Source organism: Armigeres subalbatus, chromosome 3, assembly GCF_024139115.2.
Source record: "Armigeres subalbatus isolate Guangzhou_Male chromosome 3, GZ_Asu_2, whole genome shotgun sequence".
Lineage (NCBI taxonomy): Eukaryota > Metazoa > Arthropoda > Insecta > Diptera > Culicidae > Armigeres > Armigeres subalbatus.
Window position 1 is genome coordinate 32,863,894 of NC_085141.1, and position 15,363 is coordinate 32,879,256.

At 43.0% G+C, this 15,363-nt stretch overlaps 1 protein-coding gene across 1 annotated transcript; it reads right to left on the reverse strand.

Moving 5' to 3' along the window:
* Window positions 1–350: 350 nt before the first annotated feature.
* LOC134221557 (putative uncharacterized protein DDB_G0271982) lies at window positions 351–1,058 on the reverse strand. Its single transcript, XM_062700750.1, has 2 exons — window positions 807–1,058; window positions 351–458 (listed from the first exon to the last, which is right to left on the reverse strand). Exons 1-2 carry the CDS (start codon window positions 1,056–1,058, stop codon window positions 351–353), a joined length of 360 nt encoding a protein of 119 aa, XP_062556734.1.
* Window positions 1,059–15,363: the final 14,305 nt, after the last annotated feature.

A 15,363-nucleotide genomic window follows, 5' to 3' on the forward strand; every position in this document is an offset into this window, starting at 1 on the left:
ATATCATGAGGCTAGCACGATGATACTTTTTATGCCCAGGGAAGTCGAGACAATTTCCGTCTTACCACATTAATGATAAGGTAAGTAGATTTGTTACTGCATTGGATGCAGCGCCATCTGCTATTTCCATTACGAAGCATTACATGCCAATAAAAATGTCAAAACTGACAATTTTTAGTTTATTTCTAGCAGTGAAATTTATAAAATTTCATGATTTCATCTATAGTTATTTTTTGTTAAATAATCCTGGCCGTGCATGTGCACATGTTTCGAAATGCACAAATTGATATGAAATTTGCAAAAAAGAATCCACGTACCTTGAAAGGACTCGAACCCTCAACCCCTACTCTCTAGATAGGCGTGAAAAGCCCTACACTACAAAAACCCTCTCTCTTTCTCTCCATCTCTCTTTTTCTCTCCATATCTCTCTTTCTCTCCATCTCTCTCTTTCTCTCCATCTCTCTTTCTCCCCATCTCTCTTTTTCTTCATCTCTCTCTCTCTCTCTCTCTCTCTCTCTCTCTCTCTCTCTCTCTCTCTCTCTCTCTCTCTCTCTCTCTCTCTCTCTCTCTCTCTCTCTCTCTCTCTCTCTCTCTCTCTCTCTCTCTCTCTCTCTCTCTCTCTCTCTCTCTCTCTCTCTCTCTCTCTCTCTCTCTCTCTCTCTCTCTCTCTCTCTCTCTCTCTCTCTCTCTCTCTCTCTCTCTCTCTCTCTCTCTCTCTCTCTCTCTCTCTCTCTCTCTCTCTCTCTCTCTCTCTCTCTCTCTCTCTCTCTCTCTCTCTCTCTCTCTCTCTCTCTCTCTCTCTCTCTCTCTCTCTCTCTCTCTCTCTCTCTCTCTCTCTCTCTCTCTCTCTCTCTCTCTCTCTCTCTCTCTCTCTCTCTCTCTCTCTCTCTCTCTCTCTCTCTCTCTCTCTCTCTCTCTCTCTCTCTCTCTCTCTCTCTCTCTCTCTCTCTCTCTCTCTCTCTCTCTCTCTCTCTCTCTCTCTCTCTCTCTCTCTCTCTCTCTCTCTCTCTCTCTCTCTCTCTCTCTCTCTCTCTCTCTCTCTCTCTTTCTCTCTCCATCTCTCTCTCTTTCTCTCTCCATCTCTCTCTCTTTCACTCCATTTCTCTCTTTCACTCCATTTCTCTCTTTCTCACCATCTCTCTCTCTTTTTCTTTCTCTCCATCTCTCAGTTTCTCTTCATCTCTCTCTTTCTCTCCATCTCTTTCTTTCTCTCCATCTCTCTCTTCCTCTCCATCTCTCTTTCTCTCCATCTCTCTATTTCCCTCCATCACTCCCTCCATCACTCCCTCCATCACTCTCTTTTCTTTCTCTCCATCTCTCAGTTTCTCTTCATCTCTCTCTTTCTCTCCATCTCTTTCTTTCTCTCCATCTCTCTCTTCCTCTCCATCTCTCTTTCTCTCCATCTCTCTATTTCCCTCCATCACTCTCTTTCTCTTCATCTCTCTCTTTCTCTCCATCTCTCTCATCTCTCTCTTTCTCTCCATCTCTCTCATTCTCTCCATCTCTCTCTTTCTCTCCATCTCTCTCTCTCTCTCTTCCGAAATTAGCCCACCAGCGACGTGAAAGTGTGTGTGCAACAATTCTAAGGATTCATTCACAAAAAGTCATATTTCTGTGAAAGCATTATGAAGTCATTCCAATTTTTTTGTTTCCACCCGTTAAAAGCTTCATGAATGTTAACTATTTGCAATATTTCCAGAAAGATGATAACAATTAATGGCAGCAAAATAAAATTTCCATTAAAAATTAAAAAAGATTCCATAAACAATTAGGAAATTGCCATTAAAAAAAATCAGGGTATAAGGAATAAATAAATATAAAATTTCCACAAATAAACAAAATTTCCATAAACAATTAAGAATTTTCCACAAAACAAAAATAAATAAGCACTTTTTCCATTAGCAAAAATAAAGAAATAAGAAATAAGAAAATAAAGAATAAAGTAATGAAAATGTTCCAAGAAAAAAATACTAAATTTCCATAAATAAATCAATATTAGCAATAAACAATTACAAAATTTTCGACAAAACAATTTTTTTTCCATAAAAAATAAAAAAAATTCCGCAAAATAATCAATAAAGAGCAATAAAAAAATTAGAAAATTTCCATGAAAAAATACAAGAAAGCAATAAAGCTGATGAAATTTTACATGAACTGTAAACGCTTTTAAAGAAGGGGTCATCTATGAAAAAAAAACACAGTTTGATTGCTTTTTTATATTTCTTTATGGAAATTTTCTTATGTATTATCGCTAAATTATTGATTAATTTACATCCCGTTACTCTATAGTGGATATAAATCTAGACCAACATTTGAAAAGGGCGTAACAGACAAAATTTATTCCTGCTGATTCCTCGTCTACATATATAGATATATATGTGGACAAAGAATCAGAAGGAATAATTTTTGGCTGTTACGCACTTTTCAAATGTTGGTCTAGATTGGCATTTTGTCAGTGAAGATTTTGATAAAGAATAGTTATATGTAAATGGCACAACAACAGATTGTAAACCATTGTAAAAATAGAGAATCTTGAACAAAAACTTTCTGTATGCTCTCAAAGTGGTTTTTATTCTTAGTTTGCATCATATGAACACAAAATTCAATATTCTACTTTGAAATATGTTCTTCCCTATTTGTTCTTGTTATTTTGCGAACAAAATTTCAGTTTCGTTTCTATATTTGTATACATATTTTTTAATTAATCAAAATATGATGCCCTTTTCGAAAGTAAGTCTCGAAATGACTGAAAAAATGTTTCTTAATATTGTTTTCCAATTCAAACAATTCAAAAATACATTTCACACTCGGAAAAAACGAAAAGAATAATTTTGTCCGCCTTTTTGTATGTGGATGTCCCATAGTGCGTACGTTGCTAAATTACTCGCTGGTGGCGGAACCTTTCCTTTGTTGTCTGTTTGACTTTTCAATTAATTTTAATATGTTCACAATGCTGTGCTTTCGGTGTTCGGAAGGAATACCTCACTACAGCCACAATTTTTGACGTAGGACTTACGTCTTTCTTTACTATACTAGGTGTCATTTAGATTTTTGGGAATCGAGAGCGTTACGCTGGAAGGGAAGATTTCGAACGTTACTAGCGCCTTTATCTTTCGATGGATTTTTAAGATTTATATATCAATCGACTCGGACACTCTCCACCATTTTGCCTATTTTATTGAAACTTAAGATTATTTACGACAAGCAATTGAAAATTTCCATTCTTGTCAAAGCCAGTAAAAATTTCATATGTAACCAATCTCGTGCGTTCCTATCACGGACATCAGAATGCGGTATTTCACGGGCCTTCGGGTCTACCGGAAGATTTTCTTTGTGTATAAAAGAAGCCTGCCGTGTGCGAGTCATTACAATTTGTGACAGCAGCGCGTACTGACGTGCTTTTTGCTCACGCATTTTTCGTATCGTTCGTTCGTTCGCTGTGTTTACCCCGACCCGGTGACAAGCGTGGTGTCATCATCATCAATAGACATAGACCGCTGTCATCATTGAAACGCAGTATGAAAAAAAATTATAGCCCAGGACATCCTGGCTACGATCTGGCGATGGGCTAAACAATAGGATGTCAGTAGCCTGGTTTACCCACATGCATGCAGTTACCAGCGGTAGAACTGCAGTTGGGTCTTCGAATATGCATGGAAGAAGGGCAGTGGGCGCATTTTTTTGTCATTCTGTGCTAGATGAGGTCGGCTGCAGTGGTGTCGGTTGCGATGGATGCAATCGCCTATCGCATCGCTCGGAGTTCACAGCTAGAGGCCGATGATGGCTGAGGCAACGAGGACAGCGGTGGTGGATGAAGAAGAATAAAATTAGAGTTTGGTTTCATAATCCACATGATCCCGGGATGGGTACGAGTCATGTCATACGACTGACCATATGTTAAGTTGTGCTTGGTACTAAACGACACGTACATTAAAACATGGTTATACTATAACAGCTCTGATTCCCTAGCAAAAAAAAAACTACACTGATGAAAATAAAAATCTGATAAAAATAATTACTTTCATTTATTTGCAGAAGACATTAGCAATTAAAGATGCATAATAAGCAATAGTGGTAATGTCCGTTTTAGATTAGAAAATTTCGCTGTATTACATGTAAATGTTTGCAAAAAATTATTTCCAGAAGAATATTTAAATAAACTTTATCTTATTCTTTGTTTTTCATTTTCTGAGAAATTGTATTATTAAACTTGACGTAGACTCGGAGTTTGGAATCCAAACATTAAATAATTTTTCGTTGGCGTATTAGCAGTACTTCCTCTATTTTAGTAGGATTATTGCTCCTTGACTTGTTTCTTATTGTTGTGAGCAACGAAATTGGTGCAGTATTTCTTTGTTTGGAAAACGGGACAGTTCCTCTAAAATAGCACATTTTGCCCAAGTCTGAAAATTTTACAAATAGAATTTTTAAATTTCAGATACTATCATCAATGAGAAATCTATAAATGCCCTATATTTGCTTGAGTAAATAAGGGATTAATAGTTAGAAACAAAGCAATTATGTATTTAATTATGAGTTTTATTTCCAGAAGTTTTGAATAAACAAATTGATAATACAGTAATATCCCGATTTTATCACCCACCTGGTGAATTTTGGGGTGATAAAACAGGGTATGTGACAAAATTGGAAAAAAATATTTTCATTTTTTTTTAATTCATTCCACAAATATGAATCATTTTATGACTTGGAAAGACCAAATGCGTGAACGGTACCCATTATTTCTTGTCGAAATTGCTTACAGAATATTTTCCAGGTACTCAGAAGTCGTTCGTAATAAACTACAGGCGGTGAAAGTTATTTCATGAAAATCAATGTTGTTTTTGATATTATTTACGGAAATAAAAAAAATGACAATTTTTTTTTTGGGGTGATACAATCGGGTCGAAAACATGACAAAATCGGGTCGAAACCGTGATAAAATCGGGTGTAGACGAAATCGGGTCAACACTGTAATTCTACACAGCATGGGAGTTGTCGTTTCCAATATCAATACCTATAATCAAACTTCATAGATCCGAAAGTTAGAAGTTAAATGTAAATACGTTACGTTTATACAAGTCCTACGTCTACTCGCGGTTATGTTGAAAACATTACCCATTGCTCGTTTTTTTTGTATAATGCAGAACATGTTTATCTTTTTTCCATCAGGACAACTTTGTAATCACTTGCGGCGCTTTCTCAGTTTGGAGGAGCAGTTAGTATCGAAACAAGAAGTATTATAATGCGTAACAAAAGTATCTAAATTGGCAAACATTATACTTGGCAGGTACATGTTAACTTTCAAAAACATCTCAATTTGAACATTTTGTAACACTTGATCCTTAAAACTTTAAATCGTTTGAAGAAAGGAATCAGCTCCTATTTAATAATATTAAAATAATGTTGAGTCCCGGTCCAACCCAATTGATCAACAATTAGGTGCTTTCTTGAGAATGATGGCCTAGCAGAACCTGATTGACAATGTACCAAACTGCACATTGAACCAAATTAAGCGTGGATGAATATCCTATTCTCAATGCACAATGTTAGAAGACCCTATTTTAAGATATTTATAACAGCGTAACTTGTTGTCAGGCCACCAGACTCGAATTTCATATTGCAACCGTCTGTTGGAGAACAACTGTACTGCCGTTCTACGCATAATTGTCCCATGTTACTTTTGATTCCACCGAAAAAAATAAGTTCAGTTCAATCGTAGTTAATTGCCTATTTTTTGGGTATAGGACCAACCGACTTGGACATTAATTTACTGTGTTCTGAAAACTCAGATGTGAATATGTACATTATGTGGAAGATTTTTGATTAAAAAAAATATATTGGAGGTAACCACTTTCCTTCGGTGAGACTCGAAACCACGACCCTCAGCTACTTTGTTCGAATAATTTGTTTTAAGGACATAGTTGGAAGAGTATCACGATGGCCGTCAATATGGCACCGGACCTTCCACGGGTCGTTACCACACCTCTCGCACTCCTCTACCACCAACATTCGAATGCATCGAACAACATCGAACAAAAGTTTAATATTCAAACTACTAACCTGCTCACAGCATATTTATTTACTTCCCGTGATAATTAACATGTTTCTTCAAAGAGTCCTAATCATTTCGGTTCGAATTATAGAATAAATCAGCAGTTTCGGGCCAATTTAATAGCTGTTCGCGATTTGGTGGGCTTATCACTGCACTTCACTTCCTCTCAAGGGGCATTGAAAAAATCAAGTTTTCACACACTTCTCCGCACATGAGCAGCCCGAAATGTTGATGGAATGCCAATTAAACATCACTTTTTGAAATCAGTCACTTGTTTGAAGCGAAAACTTAATATAAACTGCTATTTTTGATCGAAAAAACCGACTAAAAACTGATCACGGAGCGAATGTAAACACCGGCAGCGGCAGCAGCAAACTAATATTTAGGGTGGCTCAAAAATTATTTTGCTCCGCCACGCTCAGTCGAATATGTTTCATATTCTGGGTGTCTTCCGATGGTTTGGGCTGGTTTGAATAGGGGCTTACAGTGCACAGGTCGTTTTAGGTTTGTATGACAGTTGATATGGCGAGGTTTAATTTAACATTATTCTGATTGTGGCGCTTCGTCATTGGGTCATGGCGAGGGGAAGACCATATGATTGGATGAAATATTCAAGAGCTTTGACTCCATAGACAATGCATATTGAATTGTCGTTCCGATAGTTGTGAGTCGATTTTATTCGAAATTACCAATCCTTAGCATGATAATTAGGCTTCTCAGAAAGCATCAGTGAAACGTGTAATTCAACAAAATAGCCAGAATTTGTCTGTGATATCTATCGCACCAGGAGCAGATACTTCATACAAAAAGTGTGCCATGGGAGTGAACGGGGTATAAAATGCTACTTCGCGTTACGTAATCAATGGATCTTTCACAAGGTGCGGTTTTCATTCAGCTATGTGGGTTCTCTTTTCGCCAGCGTTTAGAGGAGAGGCACTGTAGCCAGTGTAATGAAAGGTTTAGTTTACCATACTAGCTTTCATACAAACTTTAACCGGCTTGTGCCCAATCAGTTTTTGTTCAAATTGGCTTTTGGCATACACTCGGAGCATGGGACGGAATCGATTGAGCGTGGTGGAGCTGGGTCATTTTTTGAACCACCCTACTAATATTCTCTGCTTTTTATAAATACTACACCAATACTACTACAGTATATGACAGTTTTCATTGTACCAATACTTTCAAAGCTTTGTTTTGGTACTCAACCCACCTTCACCTTAAGAGATCATAACATGAAAATTTTTAACAAATGTTCAGCTTCTGATGTTTTAGAATGTTAATGTAAATCCTACATTGCCTATTATATAACTCAAACGTCCAGGAAAGAACGAGGAATAATAATGTGATGAATTTGGGATTATTCATAATAAATTCAAGAATTTTGTAGCACATCGACTTATGAGTAAAACAGTATTTCTATGTACATAAAAGCTGGGAAATCCCTAAAACATGCTCAGAATCTAATCAAAGTGAATTGCAATGTTCACGAAACCTGTAGAGCTCACCAAAAGCTTTCGTTTAGAGGTTGTTGTGATGATTTTCGACGTTTATATTATACATATATCTTTAGACATATGTATAATCAGATATCTAATAACAAACGAAAGTTCTATGAGAAGTTAAACTGTTCACATAAGGGCCACGTGCCACAGCTTGATATATGTAAGGACATAAACGGGAACCTTCTTACGAACGAGCGTGAGGTGATCCAAAGGTGGCGGCAGCACTACGAAGAGCACCTGAATGGCGATGTGGCAGACGAAGATGGCGGTATGGTGATGGACCTGCGAGAACGCGCGCATGACATAATTCTACCGACTCCGGATCTCCAGGAAATCCAGGAGTAGATTGGCCGGCTGAAAAACAAGAAAGCCCCTGGGGTTGACCAACTACCAGGAGAGCTATTTAAACACGGTGGTGAGGCACTGGCTAGAGCGCTGCACTGGGTCATTACCAAGATTTGGGAGGAGGAAGTTTTGCCGCAGCAGTGGATGGAAGGTGTCGTGTGTCCCATGTACAAAAAGGGCGATAAGCTGGAATGTAGCAACTACCGCGCAATCACATTGCTGAACGCCGCCTACAAGGTACTATCCCAAATTTTATGCCGTCGACTAGCACCAATTGCGAGGGAGTTCGTGGGGCAGTACCAGGCGGGTTTTATGGGCGAACGCTCCACCACAGACCAGGTGATCGCCATTCGCCAAGAACTGCAGAAATGCCGCGAATACAACGTGCCCACACATCATCTATTCATCGACTTCAAAGCCGCATATGATACAATCGATCGAGACCAGAGACCAGCTATGACAGTTAATGCACGAACACGGATTTCTGGATAAACTGACACGGTTGATCAAAGCGACGATGGATCGGGTGATGTGCGTAGTTCGAGTTTCAGGGGCAGAGTCCCTTCGAAACGCGCAGAGGGTTACGGCAAGGTGACGGTCTTTCGTGTCTGCTATTCAACATCGCTTTGGAAGGGGTAATACGAAGAGCAGGGATTAACACGAGTGGTACCATTCTCAATAAGTCCGTCCAGCTATTTGGCTTCGCCGACGACATAGATATTATGGCACGTAACTTTGAGAAGATGGAGGAAGCCTACATCCGACTGAAGATGGGAGCCAAGCGGATCGGACTAGTCATTAACACGTCGAAGACAAAGTACATCATAGGAAGAGGTTCAAGAGAAGACAATGTGAGCCACCCACCGCGAGTTTGCATCGGTGGTGTCGAAATCGAGGTGGTAGAAGAATTTGTGTACTTGGGCTCACTGGTGACTGCCGAAAATGACACCAGCAGAGAAATTCGGAGACGCATAGTGGCTGGAAATCGTAAGTACTTTGGACTCCGCAAGACGCTCCGATCGAATAGTGTTCGCCGCCGTACCAAACTGACAATCTACAAAACGCTCATTAGACCGGTAGTCCTCTATGGACATGAGACCTGGACGATGCTCGTGGAGGACCATCGCGCACTTGGAGTTTTCGAAAGGAAAGTGCTGCGTACTATCTATGGTGGGGTGCAGATGGCGGACGGTACGTGGAGGAGGCGAATGATCCACGAGTTGCATCGGCTGTTGGGAGAACCATCCATCGTTCACACCGCGAAAATCAGAAGACTGCGGTGGGCCGGGCACGTAGCCAGAATGTCGGACAGTAACCCGGTGAAAATGGTTCTCGACAACGATCCGACGGGCACAAGAAGGCGAGATGCGCAGCGGGCAAGGTGGATCGATCAGATGACTTACGGACCCTCCGTAGACTGCGTGGTTTGCGACGTGTAGCCATGGACCGAGCCGAATAGAGAAGACTCTTATATACCGCACAGGTCGCTTCGGCCTTAGACTGAATCACTCATTGCATATGTATTGCTTGTTCCGCTTCCGCACCTGAAAGGGGTATTCAAGCCTTGGTCTTGGTAATCCACTTTGAAAGGACATCTTTCCTTCGATTTTAGTCCACTTTGGTCAAGAGAACCGGCTGGCTTCTCCTTCTCCGCAAGGTTTTTCAGCTTTCATTGCTCCTGCTAAAGGTAAATGAAGAGTGGGGCAGTGGGTAAAACGGTGATATATAATTAAACGACCCAGTGCTCGACAATTTTCCACTCATAACTCCTTCTGAGCAGCCGAGAGGCTTACACAACGGCCGACATAGCACTTTCGTTGGCATCAACGAAGACGTGCATATCTACTGCAACCTCTTCTATCGTCAATACAACTCTGTACACTAGCTGAGAGAAGCAGTGATAGAAGACTATTATAATCCTCGTTCTGTACTATGTGAATGAAATAATTATCATATAATACCAAGTAGAAGGGTAATAGAGATAGCAAAGGGTGATGAAAGTGGAATTGGCTCTGCGTCCTTGTCCACCATTAAGTTAAACGGAGTCGGGAAGATTGTGTGAGTCGAAGCTATACTGATGTACACGATGCATATATTTATTGCTGGAGGAGCTAACGAGAGTCGTTTAGATGTGTTGATCAAAACCAAATAAACCGATTTAATGCAATGAGTTAGCGTAACAAATATAACATTCTGTGAGTGGTTTGCATGCGAGATTTGGTACAAAACGATTAATGCAAAGAATGACACAGCTTTTTGTTTTGCGTGTTCAGTCTGACTTCGTCGAGAGTGTCTCCTGTTACCTCTAGCATTACGTCATTCGCGAAGCCTTCAATTTTCACACCGGCCGGGAGACTTAAGCGTAATACTCCGTCGTACATAATATTCCACAGAACCGGTCGATCCTCGATCCCTGTGGAACACCCGCAGACACTACGATCGACTTTTGACCAGCATCCGTGTCGTATATCACCACCCTATTCTGAAAATAACTTTTCAGTATCCTGCACAGGTAATCCGCAACTCTCAATCGGTGCAGGGAGTCAGCAATAGCTGCCCAGCTAGCATTGTTAAACGCATTTTTTACATCAAGTGTAATCAATGCGCAGTATCTAATACCTCGCCTGTTCAAACCTCTCGCTATCTTGGCCGTATCCGTTACCGATCGAATTGCTTCGACGGTGGAACGACCTTTACGGAAGCCATACTGGTTGTTTGATAGCCCACCAGTACGCTCGGTATAGGTCGACAATCTGTTCAGAAAAACCCTCTCAACTAGCTCCATCGAGGAGGCAAGTCGGTCTGCATGCCGAAGGTTCTCCCGGGGATTTCCCAGGCCTGGGCAATAGCACCAATTTCTGTCGGTTCCAACGATCTGGGAAGTTTCCTTCATCCAGACAACGTTGGAGGCAGCTCCTGAACATATCTGGAGCGGCAAGAATCGCGTGTTTGTGGTCACTCCTGACGGAATCCAAGTTTCAAAGTGCTTGCGTTTTCGGGGGCACACCACTCGATACGGAGGCGGTGCACAACTGTCATTTTTGTTGATTTAGCTTTGCTGCGTCGCAGCATGCGTGGAAAAATAAAAATGACAGTTGTGCGTTGCTTCCGTATCGAGTGGTGTGCCCCCGAAAATGCGAACACTTTGAATTCGGAATACCATCTGGACCCGGCGCCTTCTTCTTCTTCTTCTTCTTCTTCTTAATTGGCATTACATCCCCACACTGGGACAGAGCCGCCTCGTAGCTTAGTGTTCATTAAGCACTTCCACAGTTATTAACTGCGAGGTTTCTAAGCCAGGTTACCATTTTTGCATTCGTATATCATGAGGCTAACACGAAGTCGAGACAATTTCCAATCCGAAAATTGCCTAGACCGGCACCGAGAATCGAACCCAGCCACCCTCAGCATGGTCTTGCTTTGTAGCCGCGCATCTTACCGCACGGCCAAGGAGGGCCCGGCGCCTTATTGAGCCTAGAACCTCTTGCGGTTTCGATAAGCTCTTCGATAGTCACTAACGGGACCACGTCAACCGACCCATACGGTGTATCAGGGCACTCTGGTGAATCATGCTTCGGGAACAGCCCTTCAATGATCCTAGCTAACATCTCCGGAGATCTCTCAGGAGGTGTGCTATTTGTTTTAGTCATCACTATCCTGTAAGCATCTCCCCATGGAGTGTTGTTTACCATACTGCACAGCCTTTCAAAGAAGGCTCATTTACTATACTTTATTTCGTAGTTTAGAGCTCTACTTGCTGTCTGGAACGTCCGGCGTCTATCAAGTCGATCAACCTCGTTTCTTGCACGTGGTAGTCTTCTTTTGGCTTTAAGGCAAGATCTACGAAGTTTAGCTATCGCGTCAGTCCACCAGTACGCTGGTTTGCGGTTCCCATATGGCTTACACTTCCTTAGCATAGCCATGCCGCAAGATCGTGTCAAGACATCGGTCAACTCGTCACCATTAAGGTTCAAAGTGCGATCTTTCCACTGTGATTCAATCAGCAGTTCTCGATCGAACTGTGAGGTGCGCCATCCTTGGTCGGGACCTCTGACCTTTCTCGTAGCTCTAGATCCAGTGGGGGTATAGCTAACCATAAAACGAAGTTCCTGATGGTCAATAGCTGTATACCCTTCATTTACTCTCCAATCCGGATTCAACGTCCATCCCACGCTGCAGAAGTCATAATTCAACGCTCGGTCCTCTGAATGTTGACACTTGGCCTTCATTCAGCAGGACTACATTAAGTCCCGCTAGAGACTCTAGCAGTGGGAGACAGTCTCCAGGGGATGAGCTCCCTGGGGGCCGCTCCAAAACGCGGAGGGTTACTACCCCGAACAAGGGTAGTGGGGCTGGGAAGCTGATCCTCGGCCAGGTACCTCCAAAACCGGGTGAGGAAGGACCTGGAAAGGTCCGTCCACTCAGGAAAGACGGTGGTAAGGGGTTACGGCAGGCTGAAAGTTCTCAGCCGCACCAGAACAGGGAAATAGAGGGGGATGACGCCTCCTGGACTCTGGTCAAGAACAAGAGGAAACCGAAGACGTCAAGGGCCGAAAAGAAGGCCCAGGCGAATGAGGGTAGCAAGAAGTCTAGGGTAGGCGCCAATCGCTCCAGGGGCGATGCCCTTGTCATCACGGCGGACGAGGCTAAGTACTCGGATGTTTTGAAGGCGATGAGGAGTGCCGTCAAGCTCGGTGAACTCGGCGCCGACGTACGTCGAATAAGACGTACCCGGATGGGCGAGATGATCCTCGAGCTGAAGCGGGGCGTCTCGCAAAAGGGCGCCGCCTACAAGTAGTTGGTGGAGGAAGTTCTAGGCGAGACGGTCAAGGTGAAGGCACTCACTACGGAGGTGAATCTAAGGGTTAAAGACCTGGACGAGATCACCGAAGTCGAAGAGCTCGTCACGGCATTGCGGCGACAGTGTGGAGTGGAGACGCCCACCGCAGCCGTTCTGCTATGGAAAGGTCCGGCAGGGACGCAGGTAGCATTGGTTCGGCTATCTTCAGCGGACGCCTCCAAGGTAGTCAAGTTAGGGAGCGTCTAGGTGGGATGGTCGGTATGCCCTGTGGGCATATACGAGCAACCCGAAGTTTGCTTCAAGTGCCTGGAACCGGGGCACAAGCAATGGGACTGCAAAGGCCCTGACAGAAGCAATCTCTGCCGACGCTGCGGATTGGAGGGACATAAGGCACAATGCTGCACGAACCCTCCCAATTGTTTGATTTGTTCCAGCAAAGCTGTGAACAGCAAGCACCCCATGGGGAGTTCGATGTGCCCGGCGTTTAAGCGTGCTGCAAAATCATAGTGCAGGTAACGCAGCTGGCTTGCTCGACCTCGCCCGAGTGTTTGGTGTGCGCAGGTTTAGAGGAAACGGCGGAACACGTATTGTTCGTGTGCTCACGTTTTCACGCAATGCGTGACCACATGCTTGCCACATGTGGTCTGGACACTACCCCGGACAACCTAGTTCGGAGGATGTGTAAAGCTGAAGTTGGCTGGAACGCCGTTTTATCGGCTATCGCCCAAATCGTCTCGGAGCTACACAGAAGGTGGCGCGTGGACTCAAGGATGGCTAGCTCAGGCGCAAATAAGAGGTGGTCCAAGGGATCGGAGTCGGCTTCATGAGTCATACCGGTGGTCATGCTCTGTGGTCGAACTCGATCCTTTTATCGAACAAGTGGCCGCGCGAAGAACAACATGGTATCGTCGCTTTCGCGGCGTCGGTCAAACGGGCGGGTTCCGAGCCCGAGGACGGAAAAGGGTCCTCGTCAAGGCTGGGGCAGGCGTAGGCACCGCGTCGGCAAGTCCCTCTGTGTGCTGGCGAATAGGCCCTATCGCAGAAAGGTCAATTTGGGGTGCACGCGGCATCATCATTCTTGATACCAGTCGTGCAGAGGGAAGCAGACGCGAAATCGACCCTTCCCACCTTCCGAGGACATAGGGCGTGGTAAGGCCACCTGGAAAGCCGGCAATGCGCTGGCATGATACCATGGTGTTCTTCTGAAAAAGCGAGTTACGATGTTCGGTGCTGCAAGGACACGCAGCTAACCTCGAGGGTGCGTTGTGCACTGGCCCCCCTTTGAAGCATTACTTTCTGGTTGTACCGAAGGGACTATGGGCTTGGTGGCAATGGAAACGGTTTAGCGGGTCGGGGATGTAGTCCTGCCTCCCTCGGTAATCCCTAACCCCGCACTTCCTGGTCAACCCAGGATGTCTGTCGAGCAGATTTCTTCTCCATTGCTTAGGAAAAAAAAAAGACTCTAGCAGAATATGACCTCTAGCATTAGTGAACCGGGATCCCCAGTCCACCACCCACGCGTTGAAGTCACCTGCTACTACTAACGGTTTTGGACCAGTTAGTTTGACCGCAAGAGGGTCCACTACGCTAGTATACTGCCCTATCATCTAAGAGGATAGTAACAGCTACAAAAGTAAACCCCGTTTACCTTAGCTATAACGAAACCCTCATCGTTAGGAGAAGATATTATCTCCTGGATGGGGAATATTTGCCTGTAGCTGACAATGTGGCCATGGCAGATCTTACAACGTAGAACACCACGTAAAGATGTCTACCCAATGTTACGGATGATTAATTTGTAAGGAAATTCTAATAGAACTCTAAGTTGGAAAACAGGACAAGTTCCAGATGGGATACAGAGCAATTAAAGAAGATGTTGCAGAACCTTTTATGATGGGGACGTATTCATGAGCTCGCAGCTCGCAAATGATCACCGAGTTGTCAGCTGTAGAAACGATCTAGGTTATAAAGGAAGGATATGAAATCATCAGAAAGCTTAACAACAGATTACATAATAAAATTGAATTCTACCTTATTCTAATAAAAAAGTGTAATTTTATCAGAAAAAATATTTCAAGCTCTTTTAGTGGAATGTATTCATCCGTCTATAATGAGTTTAGTACTTTCTATTGATTTCGACTACGTTTTGTAATCTTTGCAGATACATATTTTGACCTCAACTGTGAAGCCGTCTTCAGTGTCTCGTACTTGACTCGACTAAGTTGACTGCAAAAATAACAAAACGTAAAGGAATTAAATGGAAAGTACTAAACTCGTCTTAGACGGTTGTAATTTTATGTTTTATAATCATTTATTACTAATCTACACAGCATTCATATAAATCTAAACTTGTCATAAGACAATTCATTTAAACTACAATGTTGCTATAAATTATCCCCGAATTATTACGAAATTTACACTACCAAAACGACGCCAATTGCATCTTGGCCTGCCAATCAGTCAAAGTCACATTATTCCGTAAGAATGTGCATCGTTCGCAAACTTAGACCGTATTGGTTCGCACCCCTCGACTCGAACCCTGGATTGACCATCCAACATCACCCACAAAGCTTCTACCTCGCACGTGTTTGTAGGTGGGTGAAGCTATAAATCGGTCGCCAAATGAAAAATTCAAATCAGACCGCAGCCAACACTTTCCGCGT